General features: G+C 36.0%; 2 protein-coding genes across 2 annotated transcripts; one reads left to right on the forward strand and one right to left on the reverse strand.

Moving 5' to 3' along the window:
• Window positions 1-985: 985 nt before the first annotated feature.
• Window positions 986-21102, reverse strand: LOC134700078 (uncharacterized). The gene is made up of 2 exons (XM_063561449.1): window positions 21003-21102; window positions 986-2700 (listed from the first exon to the last, which is right to left on the reverse strand). Exons 1-2 carry the CDS (start codon window positions 21100-21102, stop codon window positions 986-988), a joined length of 1815 nt encoding a protein of 604 aa, XP_063417519.1.
• On the forward strand, window positions 9548-27080 carry LOC134700079 (uncharacterized; the record flags this gene model as incomplete). The annotated part of the gene is made up of 4 exons (XM_063561450.1): window positions 9548-9664; window positions 23734-23863; window positions 24652-25027; window positions 26895-27080. Coding segments are annotated over exons 2-4 (663 nt in total), but the record flags the coding sequence as incomplete, so codon positions are not given.
• Window positions 27081-27110: the final 30 nt, after the last annotated feature.

Here is a 27110-nt window from a genome sequence, read left to right on the forward strand (position 1 = left end):
CTCCGGTACGGAATAAATATTTTCCGACAAAGAAAAGTAACACACAAATCAATCAAATCAAGTCAAATTTAAGTAAGGAAGTATTATAAAGTAAGTCAAATTTATTTCAAGTCGTTAAAAGCTTCTTCTTCTTCTTCTTCTATATGTATATCCTTCCTCCTCCTCAACGACTGGAGTTAATTAAAACTTATATTGTATGCACCGTAAAAGTTTTCCACAAATAACATAAAACATTTAGATTCACCGCTGTACACGGATAAAATCTAAGCTATTTAAGGACTGATAAAATAATTTACGCAATTAAAAGGTAAAAGTATCTAGGCCTTATCTCGGCAATATTTATTTTTAAGATTTACTGTATACAACTAAAATCTAAAAATATAGGGTGCTTTATACAATGGAAAGCGCAGAAATCCAAAGTTTACGGATATGAATATAAATGTAAATAAAAATCAAATAAAAACTGGACAGGATCACTTAAGCTTTATACAGTAAAAATAAAGGGGACACCCCTGCCTCTTCCTTATCACATATGTACAAACAGCTCATCTTGATCACAAATGTTCAATATTTATGGTTTTAACTTTATGATACACGGTTCATCGGACGGATTCACAATTTCTGCAGAATACAAGTTCTCTAGGTATGCAACCTATAGCACATATCGGTAGACATTTTCTGAATTTTGTCTAAATCGGTACGACTGTTAATATCAGGCAATATAAACGTACTGTTGTAGTCGAGTGGTTTTCATTGGATTTAATAAAACACAAATAAAGACTCCTCAGGTTTTGGATTCTTTATTATGATACGAAAATTACCTTAATACATCCTGTTGGAAAGATGCGTGGTTCCGTCTTCAGGTGAATCCTCCTTCCTCGGCTGTTTCGGCGCTGTCCACTACAACCTCCAGAGGTGCGCCGACTGGGGTGATCAAGTCCCAGCCCGAAACCACGTCTTGGCTATCCATCCCTGCCTCTACACTTTACTGCTTCCACTGTTCTGACCTTTTCCTCCATAACCACATCGATGCTGTCTCTGCCTCTTTACACAAGTTCCCTATCAGTTTACTTCTTTCCCCTCCAACAATACCAAGTGCTCTCAATGCTCGCCACATAGACTGTCCAACAAACCCTCTGCTTCCCACTTCCACTGGAAATAACCAAACCCGCCATCCATTGTCTCTACATTCTGCAAGTAGATCTTGGTACTTCAGTCTCTTTCTCTCGTAGGCATCTTCTATTCTTTCTTCCCATGGTACAGTTAGTTCCAGCAGGATTGCCTGTTTTGTTGCGGCGGACCAAATGACGATGTCAGGTCTCTGGTTTGTTACTGCAATCTGTGGAGGGAATTGTAACTTCTGTTTAAGATCTACCAACATTTGCCAATCAGTTGCTGTTACCAATAAACCACTTCCTTCCACCTTCTTCTTCTGACCTTTCTCTCCTTCCTTAACAAAATTGACAAAAGTAAGTCCCTCCTTGTTTTTCCTTGGCTTCCTGATGTTTCTCTCTAGGGTGTCTGCTAGTGTCCCTAATACCTTGTCGTGTCGCCATGTATACCTCCCGTCTTTCAAAGCACTCGAGCATGATGATAAGATGTGCTCCAAGTTTGCTGGCTTACCACAAAGAACACACTTTGGGTCATCTATCAATCCCCATGTTGCTAGATTTGTTGGGCTTGGCAATACATCATATACTGACTTTAGCTTAAATTGCAACCTATGTGGCTCCATCTTCCAGATCTCATTCCATCCTAACTTCTGCTGTCTTGCTCCATCCCAGTTTAACCAGCTTCCCTGCTTCTTCATACTCACTGCCTTTACCATTCTACTTTCTTCTTCCATTGATCGTACCTCTTTCTGTACCAGATGTCTTTTTTCTTCCACTGTTGCTGTTCTCCATTTTGCTGTAGGTGTAACATCCAGCCCCTGTCTTCCAACTGCAACTCTGCCCACTATCTCACTGTGTTTTAATCGTGACTCAGCATCTTCTATCGTCTTCTTTGTTGACCACTTCCTTCCAGTTCTTATTTCTACTTTTGCTGATCGTACTTTCTCATCCCTGCTGTTTTTTAACGTCAGATGTTGTCTAACCTTGGTCACCTTGAATTCCTCAGTGATTGACTTGAGTGGTAGCTGTAACTTGGTTCCTAAACTGTATAGGCCCACACTGCTGAAACTGCGTGGTACTCCAAGCCATCTACGTAAATAACTGTTTGATATTCTTTCCATTCCCTCTACCGTTGTCATTGGTACATCATACACAAGAAGTGGCCACAGCAGCCGAGGCAATATCCCATGCTGGTAGATCCATGCCTTGTACTTTCCTGGTAGTCCACTCTTATCTACTGCCTTTAACCAGTCGTCCAACTGCTTATATGTATCTTCCACATTCAACTTATCTGACAAGGTGTTGTTGAACCATTTTCCGAGACACTTAACTGGCTTCTCTGAGACTGTTGGTATTATTTCGTCTCCTATTTTAAACCTTTCCTCCTTGACTTTACCATTCTTCACTACCAAACTTCTGGATTTGCTAGGCTTCACTTTCATTCTTGCCCAGGTGATCATCTTATCAAGCTCTTGTAGTGTCCACCTGGCTTCGATAACTGTCTTTGTGCTTATTGTCATATCATCCATGAATGCTCTTCCTGGTGGTTGCCGTACTCCTGACTCCTGAAGGTTGTAGTCAAAAGACCCTGTAATTAAATATAAAATTATAATCAATAGTTCAAGAATAATAACATGAGTACAATATGAACTCAATGAATTTCCAATTAAAATAAATAATACAAGTTCTTAATCTTTCTCTTATTTTGTTATTCTAACAAAATAGTAATGTACTCTAATTCAATTAAGTAGCTTATTGCATTTACAAGCTATTCAATTATTATAATGTTTTTAAAATATAATTACATGCAAAACTAGATTCTACACGAAACAAACTAAATAGCTAATGTTAAGCAAAAGCAAAGCAATTAAAAATAAGCATAAGCAAACAAAATAATAAGCATTGATAACAAAACATATAAAACCCAACTCAATGCTTACCTCACACTTAGATGCAAGGGTCAAAAACAATATCCCCTCATGGGATGGAAATCAGCAGTACATAGTAACTCCTGAATATAAAATGAAGAATATAACTATTGTGCCACAAAAATGCACAATTACACTAATACACATTTTGTACATGAACCTTTACTTTTAGTTTATATTTACTAGTTTAGTGAAAAAATACTACTCAGATAGTTTATATTAATATCTTATGGTTTTAAATATTAACTCATAAACGTTTTTAATACTTTGTATAGTTTTTAACCATTTAATCAATTTAACTGTATTATCCGTCAGTCGATATCTACTTTATTTTTAAATCTTTCAGTCCATCCTGACGTGCCAATAAAAGAGATCACTTAGGCCTTTAGGTTATAGAATAATGCTTATCTCTGCTGATGTAATGCAGGACAGAGAAGTAAAAAGTATTTTATGTCCTCATTTGATGTTCCACACAATCTGCATAAGGAAGACTCTTTTCCACCACTAAATTTATGTTAATTTGACTCAAAGAGTTATGTTCCAATTAAAAGCCGAATTTTTACTGCTCTTTTCTTAACATCTGAGATTGTTGATGATAAGCTGGTCCAAACAAGGGTGTACTGATCCAATTTTTAAGAGAGTTCTATCCAGGTGTACCAAAGTAGTTTAAGATTCTATTTCTTCCAGAAAAAAAATGTTGTCCAATATTTTTGAATAGCCATTTTTACCGACGATTTCCATTTAAATTTGGATGGAGGCTGTTGCTTTCATGAATCAATGCTTGGCAAATCATACATAGCTAACGTACCTGCTTTGTTGATTATCCATATTCATAATTAGTTTTCTGTCTACCAGACCCAGTATTGTTGAGTTGTCGCATGAGACAATGTTATAAAGGAAAGAAATTTGCCTTTTATGGATTTCAGACTCAATTGTAAGAGCGCCTAAGATGAGATATACAGCTCCAGTATCCAGTATCTGTTCTTGCGGGCATTGACTGGAAATTTCTTAAGTTTTTCTTATGCAAGCGTGACGAGATGTCCATTTGCTTCTGGTTAAGTGGTAGAATCTCCATACCATACAAGTGGGTCTCATTGGGGTCTAAGCGTGACCTCGGGGGGGGGGGGGGGGGGGGCACTTCAAACATTTTTTGGTAGGGGTGAGCAGCTGAGACATCAAGTACCCCACCCTTTTCATATATTTTGTTAATCAAAAATATAGACCTTGTCATATATTAATTAACAAAAAACAGACCTATAGATATATTTATTGCATTTTCCCCCCTTATCATCTTGTTAAGAAGCAAAATAGTCGCAATAATATCACCTTCTTTTCCAATAAATTCGTCACATCTTAAACACTTTTTTCTTATTGCCCATTTTACATCTTTCATTATGAAGATATTTCAATTCCAAAATTCACAATACATATAAAAGATGTTTGGTCAGATCATAGATGGTATTACATCTGTGGTCAGATAATTGTAATATCAATAATAATAATATAATAATAAATTATTTTATTAAAGTGTCACGTATTGATTAACAGCTGAACAATATACAGTAAAACATATACAATATTTAAAATAATCAACACCCAGCCAAACAAATTGACTTATGAGACACTGAATATCACCCCAGAGTGTAACACCTTCACTGATTTAACATGTTTAAATATTAATTAAAAACTGATAAAAAGTTTCATTGAGGGCTGTCACAATGGAATTTCTTTAAATAATTGTTATCAGGTTTTATGTATACAAACCCTTGAATGTTAATTAGGTGCAAATGTCAAAATAGTTGGATTTATTCCATCTATCACTGGCATCAGTGGAAATACCACATCAGAATAAATAGAGTTTAATTGGTTTGACAAATAACTGATGCATTTACGACTGGTTTAACTGCATCAAGAATAAATACGGACATCTGATTAGTTTCAGATACTTATGATATAATCAAGAAAGTGATAATATCAACCTATTGATATATTTAATCTGAATTTCTCACCCTTTTCATATATCATAGAGCATGAAAAAAGGACCTATTCCAGCGGCTCATCCCTACCACTAATTATATAGCAAGAGAGCGTGACGCGGGATTGCCGATTTTTCTGTTAGCTTGACACGTGAAAGTCACCAATTATTGTGTCGTGAAAAAGGGAAATGAGGTCTAGCGGGACCCGGGAAATGACAGAAAAATGAGAATTGCTTACGTACATAGTGTAAGCGGGATACGGGAATCGGACAAAACAGTAAGCGGGATACGGGATCGGAACCCCCCAATGAGACCCCCATACAACAGCCGTGGAATGACGTAGCTCTGATAAATTTATAAGATGTTTGTGGATTGAGACCATTTGTGCCAGTGTTCATCAGGGAATACAACGTTCTTCTTGCAATGCTGATACGTGCTTCGATGTTTACATCATTTTCCTTTATTCCTGCTCGTATTAGACCAAGATGTGTAGTATCTTCTGATGGATATATATAGTTTTTGCCTAAGGTCCATTGTAGATCAGATCTGTTACAAGCATTGAAAGATCAAAAGGCGGAGCGTTTTTACGGGTCTGTTAAAGTGGATCATAGGTATATATTTCCTGAGATAGAAATTTCTTATGATTTGACAAAATGGAGCACTGGAAATGATTTTTTTTCTAAATTAAAATAAAAAGTGTGGATGACAGTGCTATTTTTGAAGCTACAACCTCGATCTTGCAAAATTCATGAAAAAACACACTTTTGTGAATAAAGCGAAATCTTTGAAGCAGAATTTTAAAATTAAATATGAGAAGATAGGTTTTATTATATTTTATAATATAAACAGAAAAAGGCGTCACCGAACTTTGGTTCTTGTTATTAGTCAAATCTTAAGATTTCACTATCATTCCAGTATAAAAAAAAAATACTAAAAGAGTTATCTCCCCTTAAATAGCATCGTTGAAAAATTGGTTATAAAAACACAAATATTTGGGTTTTTTTTAAAACATTTTGAATAATACAATGAATTACTTTTTGTTTTACTTTATAAAAATGAAAATTTTTAAATTTTAATTGTAAACTTGTCTTAAAATTTGCAGATTTTTTCAAAGAACTAGACCAAACGTGTACTGCCATTGTCAACCCAAGTTTGCGGTATATTCTACTTATTTATTTTATTTTAGTTTTATATATATTCTTTTATTTCTATTCATTATCCCTCAACTCATCATTTAGTTCATTATTAAAAAAAATTACTCTATTTTACTTCGTATTAACATGTTTTCTCATTATAAATTATATCAATTACCACATGGTAAAAATATAATTATTTAAATGCAAAAAGGCGCAAGCCAGGGTCGACAGTGCAAGTGCTGTACGTATAGCCAGTCAAGCACGGTTGTTAAAAACTTCCATATATATCTACTTTAAGTTTAAAATCTGAAACGATCGTGCAAGGGCTGTATAGTCAGGGTCGTTTAAAACTTCCATCAGTCACCATCATTAACATTACCGACCGTGCGAGGACTGAAAAACCAGTCAAGGTTGTTAAACACTTCCATTATCGTTAAAATGACGGAATACACACCCGAAAAGGGCATATACGCAAGCTTTATTTAGACTCGTCATAGTATACAAACAAGGACATACAAGAGGGACGAAAGATACCTGCAGAGGGACAGCCGGGTAAGCTCATAAATCGAAAATAAACTGACAACGCCTGGCTAAAAATGAAAAAAGACAAACAGACAAATAGTACACATGATACAATATAGAAAAAGTAAGCAACACGAACCCCACCAAAAGCTAGGAGTGGTCTCAGGTTCTCCGGAAGGGTAGCATAACAACAGCCATCATGAGCTTTCAATCGATATACAAGACATTGCATACAAGACTTAAACGGCATGGTTGCAAAAAGATCGAAGACTGAACAGAAGCACGATAAGCTACGTATTCAAGCTAGACTCACTTTAGATATTAAAGATAAAGGCATAAAAAATGTAAAATAAGCACTATCAGAAAGCTGGTAAAATGCATATATCATAAAATATTTAATGACCTCAATGGAAAACTGGTTAAAGACATAGGTATTCTGATATCATCGAATCTGCACATCCTTTCATTCTTTCTAAATACATATATACAGCAAATCTAATTTTAAACAGCATAGTATACATATAAATATGTTAATTCAATTTTATTCAAATGTATACAGCTTAATTTACCGGTAAATATGGTATTGTAAAATTCAGGAAAAACAATAAAAGTGAGAGGATTCAAAGTGTTAATTGTTGTGGTGACATCACAGGCAATTGTCCAAGAATTTTGTTTAATATATAATATCAAAGTATACTGGTTAAATATGAAAAAAAATCTGATATAGGTGCATGTTGGTGACATACGTGCTTCTCGTTTCTCGTTTTCATATAGATTAGACCGTTAGTTTTCCCGTTTGAAATATTTTACACTTATTTAGTCTTAGTATTTTTGGGGCTCTTTATAGTTTGCTGTTCGGTATGGAGGCTACGTGTTGAAGGCCGTACCTTGACCTATAATGGTTTACTTTTATTAATTGTGACTTAGATTGAGAGTTGCCTTATTGGCACTCATACCACATCTTCCTCTATCTATGAATGATATTCACAACAATCTCAAATATATATGAATACTTTAATAATTTTCTTTATTATATTCTGAATCTCATAAGGAGATATTCATCGTGACTTGTGTATATATTAACATTACTACCATTATTAGTTTTCTATTATTATCCCATCGTCATGTATAACATTCCCCCTTGTGTTGCAAAGTATTTATAGATAAAACCTAATAAATGAGCAATCATAATAAAACAATACTTTGGATTAGGATCTGGCATTTTAATAATTCCTTTGTACAGAAGGGTGTTGACGGGGTTTACAGATCTAGAATATAAAAGGTGCTGAATTAATGGCAAACAAAAAACTTTGAGAATATAAAGAATATAGACCCCAAAACAATAGAGCATAGAGAGTAATAGAGTGCTATAAATATGTGACCCACCATGACATTTGCAGGCTTATGGAGGTAGAACGTCATTGTTAACAAAATTATAAACATGATAAATATCGAGATTCAATGAAATAAGTATTTGTGAAGAAGAGATAAACACTTTCCTTGTCTTCTTTTTTGCTGACGCCGAGCAATACATATATAAGTTTTGAAGAAGTTTTACTTTATCGTTTGAAGTGAAAAATATTTGAATCTACATTTTAAATTGATTAAAAACAATTCTGCTCTATAGATTTCCTTTCATAAATGAAATCTGAAATATATCCCTAACAAATGCACCGTAAAAATTGCACATAAGAGACCACCTACTTATAAACTGTTACGCGTCGCATACTAAGTATAGCTATATATAGAGACATGCATAAGAAATCTAAAATAAAAAAAAATGAAATCTTAAAGCTTACTTTCACAAATTTTAAACTAACTTCATTTCAACAAGTTTAAAATACATGTTCTAAAATAGAGCTACAAAAAAAAATGCTCTGCTTTATACATTTTCTTTCATAAATGAAGTCTGAAATATATCCATAATAAATGCACCGTATCAAATGCATATATGAGAACACCTGCTTAGAAACTGTTAAGCGTCGCATACTATGTTTAGAGACATGCATGATAAATCTAAATTAAAAGACGAATTTAAAAAAAGGGAATTCTTAAAGCTTACTTTGACAAATTTTAAACTAACTTCATTTCAACAAGTTTAAATTACACAACAAGTTTAAATTACATGTTCTAAAATAGAGCTAAGAATTGTTTGTATTGTAGTAAATTTAAGTCTTTGAAATTTTATTCAAATACGCTATTGAACATTACTAAGAGCCAATAAATACAATAATTTTGTATTTTATAAATTAGTACCTTCAATAGATAAAAGCCGTCATAGAAGTCTCATTTTCATACAGATATTCGAAATGACTCGTTTCATTGCTATTACAACAAATATGTCATAATAACATGACAGAGAGTTTTGTTTCGGAATATTCTAGATAAATATACAAAAAGCAAATTTTAGACAATGTACCCTCCTAAGCCTGGAAGTGGCTAGTCACATATAGTTAACAGCGTTTTTCTCACAATGACGTTCTACCTCCATAAGCCTAGATATGTCGTAGCTTGTCACAATTATACAGAATAGAAAATAACGGAGGGCTAACATATATAAAGAATTGAGAATAATGTCAAAATAGAAAAAGAATACAAAAAAAAAGGTTTTAAAAAATGAAGAATAAAGAAATGAAGGAACCCCTTCTAGACCCTCAGACAAAGGTATCAAATGTTTGAACCTAAAGTTCTCTATCAATACTATAACAAAGATATATGTGTAGGTTCTCTATACAAAGTCATGGTCATGCAACATGGTTTATCTATTTTGTCGTGAAACCAATACTCTTCTGGGTCGCTGTGTTTTAACAGATTGTTTTAAAAAAAATCCACAATAGTTATAAATAAATATACACATACATAAATGGTTTTATGAACTTCTTAGTAAAACCGCGCCTTTATTTCTTAAAATCAGTAATTTATATATTAATTACAGTAGAATTTGGAATCCCGCAATGTTATTCAAACTGTCGCATGTGAACTCAAAGTCGGTAAGTCTTAAAATATCATAGGGAAGTATTTGAAAACATTATTATTTATTATTGTTGACAATCAGTGCTTGCTATTTGAAAACATGTTAAACGCCACATTTTTGCGCTTGTCCCAAGTCAGGATCATCTTTCCTTTTGTTATACTTTGGTTAATGTTTATATTTCATTATTGTTAAGGGACCAGCTGAACACCGCCTCTGAATGCGGAATTTTCTCACTGTGTTGAAGATACTTGTTGTGAGTTTTTTTTTTATCGGTGACCGTCCTGTATTTTTTTCCCCAGAAAAAAATGATTTCAAACATTAATACTCCGTTTAGGGTTAAGAAAATTTAAATTAAGTTCTGAATTCATATAAGTCAACTGATATGGCTCAAAACATTTTGACAGTATTGAAATGGTATAATAGATTGTGAAGTAGAAACTGCGCTCCCTTCCTTGGCACCTGGACGCGAACAGTTCCTATGGTTTCTTCTAGTGAATCTTTAGATTTCTGCGTGTGAAGAGTATAATCTTTACCAAATTTCCATTTAGTCGTTTTTTACAATTTACCATTATGTTGTCTTGGTTCCTTTAAGTTGTGTTTCCAATACGTAATGGTATTTGGTGAGATGGTGTGTTACATGATGTATTGCGTTTGACGATGTATTGCGTTTGACGATGTACATATAACCGTATTCTATTGTAATACATTTGGTTATTTTTTTTTAGCGTATTTTTCCTTTTTATTTATACTTTATTTTCATGATCATAATCTATGGACGTCAAGTTGGTTACCTATTCCCTATTCCCTATTCGTTACCTATTCCCTATTCCCTATTCGTTACCTATTCCCTATTCCCTATTCGTTATCTATTCGTTACCTATTCCCTATTCCCTATTCGTTACCTATTCCCTATTCCCTATTCGTTACCTATTCGTGACTTATTGTTTTTGCTCAGTTCTTATTATTTTTATTCTTCTTCTTCTTCTTCTTCTTCCTCTTCTTCCTCTTCTTCTTCCACCACTTTAAAAATGAACTTGTCCGCAGCATTTCTCCAAAACTACTTGTCAGATTTACTTAGGGTTTCATAAAATGTTAGACTAATATGTCTAGGTGAGCCATCAATCGTTCATTTGTGCATTGGGGTCTATTAAGGGGTATTTTGGGGGGCAGAAAGAAGGGAGGGGTTTACTATAGAACCCTATGGGATTTTATTTTCTAAAATTTTCAAATGAATATAACTTGAAAACTGTAAGTGATAGATACATGCAGTCTCCAGAAATGATTAAAGGACAATAAAACAAATCACATGAAATATAGGGGAGTCCCTGGTGGGTCATCCCTACCCCCTTCAATTCGAGAATATGCTTTTAACTTGTAAACGGTCCAGATCCCCACCCCTAAACCATATATATTCTTGTATGGGACAATAAAACTAATCAAATGAAATTAAATAAAAGTTCCTGGGGGTCACCCCCACCCCGTTCAATTTGAGAATGTACTATTATCTTGAAAACGGTCCAGATCCCCACCCCTAAACCATATATATTCTTGAATAGGACGATAAAAAAAATCAAACGAAATTAGATGGAAGTCCCCGGGGGTCATCCCCACCCCCGTTCAATTTTAGAATGTGCTATTATCTTGTAAACGGTCCAGATCCCCACCCCTAAACCATATATATTCTTGTAGGGGACAATAAAACTAATCAAATGAAATTAAATGGAAGTTCCTGGGGGTCACCCCCACCCCGTTCAATTTGAGAATGTACTATTATCTAGTAAATGGTCCAGATCCCCACCCCTAAACCATATATTTTCTTGTAGGGGACAATAAAACAAATGAAATGAAATAAAAGGAAAGTCCCAAGGGGGTCAGCCCACCCCCTCTTGTTTGAAAACTTGTAAACGGTCAACATCCCCACCCCATAACTATATATATTCTTGTAAGGGACAATAAAACTAATCAAATGAAATTAAATGGAAGTTCCTTGGGGTCACCCCCACCCCGTTCAATTTGAGAATGTACTATTATCTTGTAAATGGTCCAGATCCCCACCCCTAAACCATATATGTTCTTGTAGGGGTAAATAAAACAAATAAAATGAGATAAAAGGGAAGTCCTGAGGGGGTCATCCCACCTCCTCTTGTTTTAAAACTTGTAAACGGTCAACATCCCCACCCCTAAACCATATATATTCTTGTAGGGGACAATAAAACAAATAAAATGAAATGTAGGAAAAGTCCCTGGGGATCACCACCACCCCTCCTGTTTGAATACTTGTAAATGGTGGAGATCCCCACCAGTGAGCCATATATATTCTTGTATGGGACAAAAAATCAAATCAAATGAACATGGGACCATATGAATTGCGAGTTATGGGAGCTTTGTTTGGGAGACTTCGTAACAGCATCCTGTTACAATTACTTCTTGTTGTTTATACTCTTATATCTGGTAATAGTTCTAAATTTGTTGAGGTAAAATGATCTTTTTATGACCTATTTATATGTGTTTGTGCTCAACCGATCCTTTTACTTTATGTTCGATACTCATTTGTTCCTTATTTGATTTTTATACGTTCTATCTTTTAACTGCTTTATGTCCGTATGTTTGAAGATGGATCTTGGTTCGAAGGGATGAAATCACCGTGTTAGCGCTTGCATAAAAAAAAAAGATGTGGTATGATTGCCCATGAGACAACAACCCACAATAGACCAAAATGACACAGAAACTATCAACTATAGGTCAATGTACGGCCTTCAACAATGAGCATAGCCCAAACCGTGTAGTCACCTATAAAAGGCCCAGATATGACAATTTCAAACAACAAAACTAACGGCCGTATTTCATATACAAAAAAATAAACGGAAAACAAATATGTAACACAAAAACAAACGATAACTACTTAATTTCAGGCTCTTGTCTAGGGACAGGCACATACTAACATAATGTGGTGGGGTTAAACATGTTAGCAGGGTGTACATCGTTTCGGAGCATGCTATTACCTTGTTTAATTCGTTCCATCACTCGCTTATAATTCGCTTATAATACGTGTATCATACGTTGCACCTTTTAAAACATGATTTTCAATTGTTTTGTTGTCTCTGGTGGTAGATTTGGGTTCTTAGAGGTGATATAACTCTATAAGCGCATATGTACCCGTTCCAGCGCTCGGATAATACCCTGTTAAATATTCGTTACTTATTCGCTTTTAATACGTTTGTTGTACGTTGCACCTTTTAGAAAAGGATTTTCAATTGTGTTTATATCTCTGGTGGTAATAATGTGTTCTTATAGATGAACTATCCCTATTAGCGCGTATGTACCCGTTCCAGCGCTCGGATAATACCCTGTTACTTATTCGTTCCTTATTCGCTTTTAATGCGCGGGGTAAGTATACGTTGCACCTTGAAATAAATCGTTTTTTAATTGTGTTCATGTCTCTGGTGGTAACAATGTGTTCTTAGAGACGAAATGACCCTATTAGAGCGCATGTACCCGTTCCAGCGCTCGGTTAATACCCTGTTACCTTTTCGTTACCTATTCGTTACTTATTCGCTTTTAATACGTTTGTTGTACGTTGCACCTTTTAGAAAAGGATTTTCACTTGTGTTCATGTCTCTGGTGGTAACAATGTGTAATTAGAGATGAAATGACCCTATTAGCGTGCATGTACCCGTTCCAGCGCTCGGTTAATACCCTGTTACCTATTCGTTACTTATTCGCTTTTAATACGTTTGTTGTACGTTGCACCTTTAAGAAACGGATTTTCAATTGTGTTCATATCTCTTGTGGTAATAATGTGTTCTTATAGATGAAATACCCCTATCAGCGCATATTACCCGTTCCAGCGCTCGGATAATACCCGGTTACTTATTCGTTCCTTATTCGCTTTTAATGCGCAGGGTATACGTTGCACCTTGAAATAAATCGTTTTTTAATTGTGTTCGTGTCTCTGGTGGTAACAATGTGTAATTAGAGATGAAATGACCCTATTAGCGTGCATGTACCCGTTCCAGCGCTCGGTTAATACCCTGTTACCTATTCGTTACCTATTCGTTACCTATTCGTTACCTATTCACTCATAATACGTTTGTTGTACGTTGCACCTTTTAGAAAAGGATTTTCACTTGTGTTCATGTCTCTGGTGATAACAATGTGTAATTAGAGATGAAATGACCCTATTAGCGTGCATGTACCCGTTCCAGCGCTCGGTTAATACCCTGTTACCTATTCGTTACCTATTCGTTACATATTCACTTATAATACGTTTGTTGTACGTTGCACCTTTTAGAAAAGGATTTTCACTTGTGTTCATGTCTCTGGTGGTAACAATGTGTAATTAGAGATGAAATGACCCTATTAGCGTGCATGTATCCGTTCCAGCGCTTGGTTAATACCCTGTTACCTATTCGTTACCTATTCGTTACTTATTCGCTTTTAATACGTTTGTTGTACGTTGCACCTTTAAGAAACGGATTTTCAATTGTGTTCATATCTCTTGTGGTAATAATGTGTTCTTATAGATGAAATACCCCTATCAGCGCATATTACCCGTTCCAGCGCTCGGATAATACCCGGTTACTTATTCGTTCCTTATTCGCTTTTAATGAGCAGGGTTTACGTTGCACCTTGAAATAAATCGTTTTTTAATTGTGTTCGTGTCTCTGGTGGTAACAATGTGTTCTTAGAGATGAAATGACCCTATTAGCGCGCGTGTACCCGTTCCAGCGCTCGGTTAATACCCTGTTACCTATTCGTTACCTATTCGTTACCTATTCACTTATAATACGTTTGTTGTACGTTGCACCTTTTAGAAAAGGATTTTCACTTGTGTTCATGTCTCTGGTGATAACAATGTGTAATTAGAGATGAAATGACCCAATTAGCGTGCATGTACCCGTTCCAGCGCTCGGTTAGTACCCTGTTACCTATTCGTTACATATTCGTTACTTATTCGCTTTAAATACGTTTGTTGTACGTTGCACCTTTTAGAAAAGGATTTTCAATTGTGTCCATGTCTCTGGTGGTAACAATGTGTTCTTAGAGATAAAATGACCCTATTAGCGCGCATGGAACCCGTTCCAGCGCTCGGTTTATACCCTGTTACCTATTCGTTACCTATTCGTTACCTATTCACTTATAATACGTCTGTTGTACGTTGCACCTTTTAGAAAAGGATTTTCAATTGTGTTCATGTCGCTTGTGGTTACAATGTGTTCTTAGAGATAAAATTACCCTATTAGCGCGCATGTACCCGTTCCAGTGCTCGGTTAATACCCTGTTCCCTATTCGTTACCTATTTGTTACCTATTCGCTTATAATACGTTTGTTGTTCGTTGCACCTTTTAGAAAAAGATTTTCAATTGTGGTCATGTCTCTAGTGGTAACAATGTGTAATTAGAGATGAAATGACCCTATTAGCGTGCATGTACCCGTTCCAGTGCTCGGTTAATACCCTGTTACCTATTCGTTGCCTATTCGTTACCTATTCACTTATAATATGTTTGTTGTACGTTGCACCTTTTAGAAAGTGGTCATGTCTCTGGTGGTAACAATGTGTTCTTAGAGATGAAATGACCCTATTAGCGCATATATACCCGTTCCAGCGCTCGGTTAATACCCTGTTACCTATTCGTTACCTATTCACTTATAATACGTTTGTTGTACGTTGTACCTTTTAGAAAAGGATTTTCAATTGTGTCCATGTCTCTGGTGGTCACAATGTGTTCTTAAAGATGAAATGACCCTATTAGCGCGCGTGTATCCGTTCCAGCGCTCGGTTGATACCCTGTTACCTATTTGTTACCTATTCGTTACCTATTCGTTACCTATTCACTTATAATACGTTTGTTGTACGTTGCACCTTTTAGAAAACGATTTTCACTTGTGTTCATGTCTCTGGTGGTTACAATGTGTTCTTAGAGATGAAATGACCCTATTAGCGCGCATGTACCCGTTACAGCGCTCGGTTAATACCCTGTTACCTATTCGTTACGTATTTGTTACCTATTCGCTTATAATACATTTGTTGTACGTTGCTTCCTTTAGAAAAAGATTTTCACTTGTGTTCATGTCTCTGGTGGTCACAATGTGTTCTTAGAGATGAAATGACCCTATTAGCGCATATGTACCCGTTCCAGCGCTCGGTTAATACCCTGTTACCTATTCGTTACCTATTCGTTACTTATTCGCTTTAAATACGTTTGTTGTACGTTGCACCTTTTAGAAAAGGATTTTCAATTGTGTTCATGTCTCTGGTGGTCACAATGTGTTCTTAGAGATGAAATGACCCTATTAGCGCATATGTACCCGTTCCAGCGCTCGGTTTATACCCTGTTACCTATTTGTTACCTATTCGTTACTTATTCGCTTTAAATACGTTTGTTGTACGTTGCACCTTTAAGAAAAGGATTTTCAATTGTGTCCATGTCTCTGGTGGTAACAATGTGTTCTTAGAGATTAAATGACCCTATTAGCGCGCATGTACCCGTTCCACGCTCGGTTAATACCCTGTTATCTATTCATTACCTATTCGCTTATAATACATTTGTTGTACGTTGCACCTTTAAGAAAAGGATTTTCACTTGTGTTCATGTCTCTGATGGTAATAACTTTCATGAACACAAATGAAAATCTTTTTCTAAAAAGTGCAACGTACAACAAACGTAGTTTAAGCGAATAACTAACGAATAGGTAACGAATAGTTAACAGGGTATTAACCGAGCGCTGGAACGGGTACATGCGCGCTAATAGGGTCATTTCATCTTTAAGAACACATTGTTACCACCAGAGACATGAACACAATTGAAAATCCTTTTCTAAAAGGTGCAACGTACAACAAACGTATTATAAGTGAATAGGTAACGAATAGGTAACGAATAGGTAACAGGGTATTAACCGTGCAGTGGAACGGGTGCATGCGCGCTAATAGGGTCATTTCATCTCTAAGAACACATTGTGATCACCAGAGACATGGACACAATTGAAAATCCTTTTCTAAAAGGTGCAACGTACAACAAACGTATTATAAGTGAATAGGTAACGAATAGGTAACGAATAGGAAACGAATAGGTAACGAATAGGTAACAGGGTATTAACCGAGCGCTTGAACAGGTACATGCACGCTAATAGGGTCATTTCATCTCTAATTACACATTGTTACCACCAGAGACATGAACACAAGTGAAAATCTTTTTCTAAAAGTTGCAAAGTACAACAAACGTATTTAAAGCGAATAAGTAACGAATATGTAACGAATAGGTAACAGGGTATTAACCGAGCGCTGGAACGGGTACATATGCGCTAATAGGGTCATTTCATCTCTAAGAACACATTGTTACCATCAGAGACATGAACACAAATGAACATACTTTTCTAAAAGGTGCAACGTACAAAAAACGTATTATAAGTGAATAGGTAACGAATAGGTAACAGGGTATTAACCGAGCGATGGAACGGGTACAAGCGCGCTAATAGGGTCATTTCATCTCTAAGAACACATTGTTACCACCAGAGACATGAACACAATTGAAAATCCTTTTCTAAAAGGTGCAAAGTACAACAAATTTATTATAAGTAAATAGGTAACGAATAGGTAACAGGGTATCAACCGAGCGCTGGAACGGGTACATGCGCTCTAATATGGTCATTTCGTCTCTAAGAACATATTGTTACCACCAGAGACACGAACACAATTGAAAAACGATTTATTTCAAGGTGCAACGTATACTTACCCCGCGCATTGAAAGCGAATAAGGAACGAATAAATAACAGGGTATTATCTGCACGCTGGAACGGGTACATGCACGCTTATTGAGTCATTTTATCTCTGAGAAGACATTGTTACCACCAGAGACATGGACACAATTGAAAATCCTTTTCTAAAAGGTGCAACGTACAACAAACGTATTATAAGTGAATAGGTAACGAATAGGTAACAGGGTATTAACCGAGCGCTGGAACGGGTATTTGCGCTAATAGAGTCATTTCAACTCTAAGAACACATTGTTACCACCAGAGACATGAACACAATTGAAAATCCTTTTCTAAAGGGTACAACGTACAACAAATTTATTATAAGTGAATAGGTAACGAATATGTAACAGGGTATTAACCGAGCGCTGGAACGGGTACATGCGCGGTAATAGGGTCATTTCGTCTCTAAGAACATATTGTTACCACAAGAGACATGAACACAATTAAAAGGATTTATTTCAAGGTGCAACGTATACTTACCCCGCGCATTAAAAGCGAATAAGGAACGAATAAGTAACAGGGTATTATCCGCGCGCTGGAACGGGTACATGCACGCTAATAGAGTCATTTTATCTCTGAGAAGACATTGTTACCACCAGAGACATGGACACAATTGAAAATCCTTTTCTAAAAGGTGCAACGTACAACAAACGTATTATAAGTGAATAGGTAACGAATAGGTAACGAATAGGTAACGAATAGGTAACGAATAGGTAACGAATAGGTAACAGGGTATTAACCGAGCGCTGGAACGGGTACATGCGCGCTAATAGGGTCATTTCATCTCTAAGAACACATTGTAACCACCAGAGAAATGAACACAATTAAAACACGATTTATTTCAAGGTGCAACGTATACTTACCCCGCGCATTAAAAGCGAATAAGGAACGAATAAGTAACAGGGTATTATCCGCGCGCTGGAACGGGTACATGCACGCTCATAGAGTCATTTTATCTCTGAGAAGACATTGTTACCACCAGAGACATGGACACAATTAAAAATCCTTTTCTAAAAGGTGCAACGTACAACAAACGTATTATAAGTGAATAGGTAACGAATAGGTAACGAATAGGTAACAGGTTATTAACCGAGCACTGGAGCGGGTACATGCACGCTAATCGGGTCATTTCATCTCTAATTACACATTGTTACCACCAGAGATATGAACACAAGTGAAAATCCTTTTCTAAAAGGTGCAACGTACAACAAACGTATTATAAGTGAATAGGTAACGAATACGTAACGAATAGGTAACAGGGTATTGACCGAGCGCTGGAACGGGTACACGCGCGCTAATAGGGTCATTTCATTTCTAAGAACACATTGTTACCACCAGAGACACGAACACAATTAAAAAACGATTTATTTCAAGGTGCAACGTATACCCTGCGCATTAAAAGCGAATAAGTAACCGGGTATTAACCGAGCGCTGGAACGGGTAATATGCGCTAATAGGGGTATTTCATCTATAAGAACACATTATTACCACAAGAGATATGAACACAATTGAAAATCCGTTTCTTAAAGGTGCAACGTACAACAAACGTATTAAAAGCGAATAAGTAACGAATAGGTAACGAATAGGTAACAGGGTATTAACCGAGCGCTGGAACGGGTACATGTATGCTAATAGGGTAATTTCATCTCTAATTACACATTGTTATCACCAGAGACATGAACACAAGTGAAAATCCTTTTCTAAAAGGTGCAACGTACAACAAACGTATTATAAGTGAATAGGTAACGAATAGGTAACAGGGTATTAACCGAGCGCTGGAACGGGTACATGTATGCTAATAGGGTCATTTCATCTCTAATTACACATTGTTATCACCAGAGACATGAACACAAGTGAAAATCTTTTTCTAAAAGGTGCAACGTACAACAAACGTATTATAAGTGAATAGGTAACGAATACGTAACGAATAGGTAACAGGGTATTGACCGAGCGCTGGAACGGGTACACGCGCGCTAATAGGGTCATTTCATTTCTAAGAACACATTGTTACCACCAGAGACACGAACACAATTAAAAAACGATTTATTTCAAGGTGCAACGTATACCCTGCGCATTAAAAGCGAATAAGTAACCGGGTATTAACCGAGCGCTGGAACGGGTAATATGCGCTAATAGGGGTATTTCATCTATAAGAACACATTATTACCACAAGAGATATGAACACAATTGAAAATCCGTTTCTTAAAGGTGCAACGTACAACAAACGTATTAAAAGCGAATAAGTAACGAATAGGTAACGAATAGGTAACAGGGTATTAACCGAGCGCTGGAACGGGTACATGTATGCTAATAGGGTAATTTCATCTCTAATTACACATTGTTATCACCAGAGACATGAACACAAGTGAAAATCCTTTTCTAAAAGGTGCAACGTACAACAAACGTATTATAAGTGAATAGGTAACGAATAGGTAACAGGGTATTAACCGAGCGCTGGAACGGGTACATGTATGCTAATAGGGTCATTTCATCTCTAATTACACATTGTTATCACCAGAGACATGAACACAAGTGAAAATCTTTTTCTAAAAGGTGCAACGTACAACAAACGTATTATAAGTGAATAGGTAACGAATAGGTAACGAATAGGTAACAGGGTATTAACCGAGTGCTGGAACGGGTACACGCGCGCTAATAGGGTCATTTCATCTCTAAGAACACATTGTTACCATCAGAGACACGAACACAATTAAAAAACGATTTATTTCAAGGTGCAACGTATACTTACCCCGCGCATTAAAAGCGAATAAGGAACGAATAAGTAACAGGGTATTATCCGAGCGCTGGAACGGGTACATACGCGCTAATAGGGATAGTTCATCTATAAGAACACATTATTACCACCAGAGATATAAACACAATTGAAAATCCTTTTCTAAAAGGTGCAACGTACAACAAACGTATTAAAAGCGAATAAGTAACGAATATTTAACAGGGTATTATCCGAGCGCTGGAACGGGTACATATGCGCTTATAGAGTTATATCACCTCTAAGAACCCAAATCTACCACCAGAGACAACAAAACAATTGAAAATCATGTTTTAAAAGGTGCAACGTATGATACACGTATTATAAGCGAATTATAAGCGAGTGATGGAACGAATTAAACAAGGTAATAACATGCTCCGAAACGATGTACACCCTGCTAACATGTTTAACCCCACCACGTTTATTTTTTTGTATATGAAATACGGCCGTTAGTTTTGTTGTTTGAAATTGTCATATCTGGGCCTTTTATAGGTGACTACACGGTTTGGGCTATGCTCATTGTTGAAGGCCGTACATTGACCTATAGTTGATAGTTTCTGTGTCATTTTGGTCTATTGTGGGTTGTTGTCTCATTGGCAATCATACCACATCTTTTTTTTATGCAAGCGCTAACACGGTGATTTCATCCCTTCGAACCAAGATCTATCTTCAAACATACGGTCATAAAGCAGTTAAAAGGAAGAACGTATAAAAATCAAATAAGGAACAAATGAGTATCGAACATAAAGTAAAAGGATCGGTTGAGCACAAACACATATAAATAGGTCATAAAAAGATCATTTTACCTCAACAAATTTAGAACTATTACCAGATATAAGAACATAAACAACAAGAAGTAATTGTAACAGGATGCTGTTACGAAGTCTCTCAAACAAAGCTCCCATAACTCGCAATTCATATGGTCCCATGTTCATTTGATTTGATTTTTTGTCCCATACAAGAATATATATGGCTTACTGGTGGGGATCTCCACCATTTACAAGTATTCAAACAGGAGGGGGTAGTGGTGACCCCCAGGGACTTTTCCTACATTTCATTTTATTTGTTTTATTGTCCCTTACAAGAATATATATGGTTTAGGGGTGGGGATGTTGACCGTTTACAAGTTTTAAAACAAGACGGGATGGGATGACCCCCTCAGGACTTCCCTGTTATCTCATTTTATTTGTTTTATTGTCCCCTACAAGAACATATATGGTTTAGGGGTGGGGATCTGGACCATTTACAAGATAATAGTACATTCTCAAATTGAACGGGGTGGGGTGACCCCAAGGAACTTCCATTTAATTTCATTTGATTAGTTTTATTGTCCCTTACAAGAATATATATAGTTTAGGGGTGGGGATGTTGACCGTTTACAAGTTTTCAAACAAGAGGGGGTGGGCTGACCCCCTAGGGACTTTCCTTTTATTTCATTTCATTTGTTTTATTGTCCCCTACAAGAATATATATGGTTTAGGGGTGGGAATCTGGACCATTTACAAGATAATAGTACATTCTCAAATTGAATGGGGTGGGGTGACCCCCAGGAACTTCCATTTAATTTCATTTGATTAGTTTTATTGTCCCTTACAAGAATATATATAGTTTAGGGGTGGGGATGTTGACCGTTTATAAGTTTTCAAACAAGAGGGGGTGGGGTGGCCCCCTAGGGACTTTCCTTTTATTTCATTTCATTTGTTTTATTGTCCCCTACAAGAAAATATATGGTTTAGGGGTGGGGATCTGGACCATTTACAAGATAATACTCTCAAATTGAACGGGGTGGGGATGACCCCCAGGAACTTCCATTCAATTTCATTTGATTAGTTTTATTGTCCCCTACAAGAATATATATGGTTTAGGGGTGGGGATCTGGACCGTTTACAAGATAATAGCACATTCTAAAATTGAATGGGGGTGGGGATGACCCCCGGGGACTTCCATCTAATTTCGTTTGATTTGTTTTATCGTCCTAATCAAGAATATATATGGTTTAGGGGTGGGGATCTGGACCGTTTTCAAGATAATAGTACATTCTCAAATTGAACGGGGTGGGGGTGACCCCCAGGAACTTTTATTTAATTTCATTTGATTAGTTTTATTGTCCCATACAAGAATATATATGGTTTAGGGGTGGGGATCTGGACTGTTTACAAGTTAAAAGCATATTCTCGAATTGAAGGGGGTAGGGATGAACTATATTTCATGTGATTTGTTTTATTGTCCTTTAATCATTTCTGGAGACTGCATGTATCTATCACTTACAGTTTTCAAGTTATATTCATTTGAAAATTTTAGAAAATAAAATCCCATAGGGTTCTATAGTAAACCCCTCCCTTCTTTCTGCCCCCCAAAATACCCCTTAATAGACCCAAATGCACAAATGAACGAATGATGGCTCACCTAGACATATGAGTCTAACATTTTATGAAACCCTAAGTAAATCTGACAAGCAGTTTTGGAGAAATGCTGCGGACAAGTTCATTTTTAAAGTGGCGGAAGAAGAAGAGGAAGAAGAGGAAGAAGAAGAAGAATAAAAATAATAAGAACTGAGCAAAAACAATAAGTCACGAATAGGTAACGAATAGGGAATAGGGAATAGGTAACGAATAGGTAACGAATAGGGAATAGGGAATAGGTAACGAATAGGGAATAGGGAATAGGTAACGAATAGGGAATAGGGAATAGGTAACGAATAGGGAATAGGGAATAGGTAACCAACTTGACGTCCATTCATAATCTGGTAAAGTAAAATCTCACAAAATAGCACCAGCAACAGTTAACAGAGACACAATCGATTCTCATTATGGACAAAAATAAGTTTACATCAAAAAATAATCAAAAATATATTACCTTGGTCTAAAGTAGGATTTGGATCGTTTTTACAGAAAAGACAACAATAAGTAAATAGTGCAGAAAAAGGAGAAAAAAATAAACAATGGAGAAAAGAGGGCAAAGAAGGACAGATAGTACTGGGTTGCTAGAATATAAAAAATAGTTAAAAAAGACCAAAATATATGAAGAAAAGAGATTTTTTTCTCAAAAAATGAAAGAATACAGAAAAGAAGGGACCCAATCGAGACCCTAATAAAGTGGTTCAGTGAAATATCCCAGTGAAGGTTTTATTTATATATTTTTAAAATGTGTAGCTTGATAAGAGGGCAAGTATATATGGCAACGCCATACCTGAAAAAGGGGGGGGGGGTGGAGGAACTTTTTCGGGACGTCCGAATTGGGTGTTTTAAAGCCCGAGATTTCGGGGTTGATGTTTTCGGTATCCGCGATTACTTTTTTTCGAATTTCGGGATGTCGGGATCTAAATTTTTTTATTCAGGACCTCGGAATATCGGGATCAAGACCCTTCCGACTCCCCACCCCCCCTTTCTCAAAAATTTGACAACGAAAAGGTTAAATAGAGACAAATACAATTTATGTTATTAAAAGACAATAATTATTATTACAACTGAAGTAAAAAAAAATGTAAATGTACATAAGTCTAGCTATAAAGAGACTAAGAAAATTCAAGTGGCGGTTTTAATTCTAAATCTTTGGTTTAGATATTTCTATAACAGAGTAGCTTGATAAGATGGCAGCACATGAAAACAAAGGGTTCAGCCAGGACGATGAGGACAACATAGCATCAAGTAATCATGAAACAGAAGAATCAAGGCAAGACCACGAAACCATGTGAGTAAAAGGGTTTCAGCTGGGCTTCAGCTGGCCTTTAAATAAACTAGTAAAAAATAGGCGTAATAAACTAACAGAATAATATGGCCATTATATATAGTTAACAACCCTACCAAACAGTATCGGAGTATTGATGTGTTTTGGAAGAACGGAAGAATTCCATTATTTTATCTCCAGCAGTGAGCGGCGAAATTCAACTATAAATCGGATTTAAATTCCAATCTATCGTTACTCGTTTTACGAGTATCAATATTTTAATTCGATTGTTACATGTGGAGCAGGATCTGCTTACCCTTCCGGAGCACCTGAGATCACCCCTAGTTTTTGGTGGGGTTCGTGTTGTTTATTCTTTAGTTTTCTATGTTGTGTCGTGTGTACTATTGTTTTTCTGTTTGTCTTTTTTATTTTTAGCCATGGCGTTGTCAGTTTGTTTTAGATTTATGAGTTTGACTGTCCCTTTGGTATATTTCGTCCCTCTTCTTTTACAACTTGATGGACTATAAAACGGTATACTGTAGTCAAATAGATAGCAACACTTGAATAAATCCAGATTTAACAAATTTGGTAATGTCAACTAAAAAGTCCAGAGAAAAATAAAGTTTGTCCCTATTGGACAAAAGAAAGCAATTTCGTATAAAAAAAAACCCGGTAAGGTCTAACATATGTGAAGAATGCTTTAAACAAACTAAAACGAGTAATGAGCGTTAATACTATAATAAATAAAACATATACTGGTATTAATTTTTTCGTTTTATGTTTTAATGATTAGGGTATATTTTCTGTTTTAGTGATTGGGATATTTTCCAAGAAAACAGGAGCGCAGCTAAATATGTGAAGTCTGAAGAATTCTGGAAAACCTCTGAAAAGATCTTGACAGTGATTTTTGTTGGATTTCTTTTCCTTGTCGTTTTTAGTACAGCTATACTATCGCGTATAACAATACATATCCTTGTGTGGCACATTAAGCCACCCGAACTGCCACAAAACAATGATACAAATGCCACGTTCCAAACTAAACAGTCTCTCTTTCATGTTGTGGATGAGACTTGGATATGGGCATTGTTTATTACAATAGTGGCCCCGTATGTCCTTACTATATGTTCATCTCTAAAAACAATGTGTTTAAAAAACACTCGCATGATCCACTTTAAAAGTTTGTTTGTTGTAAGTATAAAATCACATTTTAAAACAATACGAGGGATTGAAATTTACCTAACCTCGGTAGATCTTACAAACTTATGATGTAGGGTATTGGAAAAGAGGGGCGAGAGATATACCAGAGAGGACAGTCAAACTAATAAATCGAAAATAAACTGACAACGCCATGGCTAAAAATGAAAAGGACAAACAGACAAACAACAGTACACATGACACAACATAGAAAACTAAAGATTGGGGAAGCTTCAGTTAAGCGGTAGAGGAAAATCGCAAATCATTCACAAAACAAGATAAAAAAACAATATTTTAATAAATGTTTATTAAATTCAAGATTATTTTGCTTTCTAGAAATTCAATAAAATGAGAGAAAGAGAGATACCATTAGGAAAACAATAATATATTACCCTAGCCAAATAGAAAATAGAAAGAAAATGGAGAAAAGACAACTTTATACAATTACAAAATACTATGCCAAGCAAATGTTATCATTGAGCAACGCTTTAACTTTACAAATTAGAACCATTCTTGTCAGCAGTACTAGTTAAATAAAAGTAAATACCACTCAAATCAATGAAATATTGATAGGATACCCCAGGAATACTGTATCAGCTCCGAAAGATATACTCTATATACATATGATGATGAAATGTACCTACATAGAAAAGGAAGTTGAAACTGAGGAAATAGTAATCATATTTTTTTCTTCAGTTCTCAACCGACCATCATTGTCAAAATTAATTATAGATGCAATTCAAGCTCCAATGCAAGCTTTATTATATATGTGGTATCCTTTCTTCATCCCTTCGTAAATTTTACGGACGCCATCACGAGTTGGTTGACCGTTATGGAATAACCGTTTCACAAATGATATCGGATATGTTCCTTACGTCGTAACTACAATCCCCTTCCCTTTCATGAATGTGACCTACCGAATTAGACTATTTACCGGATTTGTAATCACATAAGCAACACGACGGGTGCCACATGTGGAGCAGGATCTGCTTACTCTTCCGGAGCACCTGAGATCACCCCTAGTTTTTGGTGGGGTTCGTGTTGTTTATTCTTTAGTTTTCTATGTTGTGTCATGTGTACTATAGTTTTTCTGTTTGTCTTTTTTCATTTTTAGCCATGTCGTTGTCAGTTTGTTTTAGATTTATGAGTTTGACTATCCCTTTGGTATCTTTCGTCCCACTTTTAAACTTATTTGATATTAGTAGTGTGTCAACTGTAATTTTCTCTAGGGCAGTATGGCGATAATAAGAATGACAAATTAAGAAGCAGCGTGTTCATTTGTATTCCACACGAATAATTATACAAATAATATATGGGGTTTACATAAATCATATCAGACTGATACCAAAGGGAAGTAACTCAAAGAACGTAAATCAAAGTACGGAAAGTACTATATAACAATAATGTTACACAACCTACTTTTATCTCCTAATCAATAGTACACAAATTAAAAAGACTAGTAAATATAAGAAATGTACCATAAAAATCACAAAAATACTGAATTCCGAGGAAAATACAAAACGGAAAGTCACTAACCAAATGGCAAAACCAAAAGTTTAATATAATTGGGAAAGGAAATGGGGAATGTGTTAAAGCGACAACAACCCGACCATAGAGTAGACAACAGCTGAAGGCCACCAAAGGGTCTTCAATGTAGCGAGAAACTCCCGCACCCGGAGGCCCCTTCAGATGGCCCCTTAAAAAATATGCTTTAACACACCCAACGAATTGATAACAAATGTCATATTCCTGACTTGGTCATTTTCTTATGTAGAAAATGGTGGATTTATTGTGATTTTTAATAACCAAAACTTTCTATTATTAACACTTATGTAAAATTAAGATTTTTGCTGTTTTGTAGATATTGATTTTAGAGAGTTTTCACAGTATCGGTTTGATGTGCATGGTGTTTATAGTTTTACCGACCTTCAATGCCCCAGCCGCATCTGTGGTGTATTTGGCAGTATTAGTTATATTACCATTAATCGAATTAGTAAGTAGGTGTACAATAAGTGGATCAGTCAATAGTGATAGAAAAGGCGATACATGCAGGTATTTTGTAACAGTATTTGGAGTG

This window comes from Mytilus trossulus, unplaced genomic scaffold, assembly GCF_036588685.1.
Source record: "Mytilus trossulus isolate FHL-02 unplaced genomic scaffold, PNRI_Mtr1.1.1.hap1 h1tg000122l__unscaffolded, whole genome shotgun sequence".
Taxonomy (NCBI): domain Eukaryota; kingdom Metazoa; phylum Mollusca; class Bivalvia; order Mytilida; family Mytilidae; genus Mytilus; species Mytilus trossulus.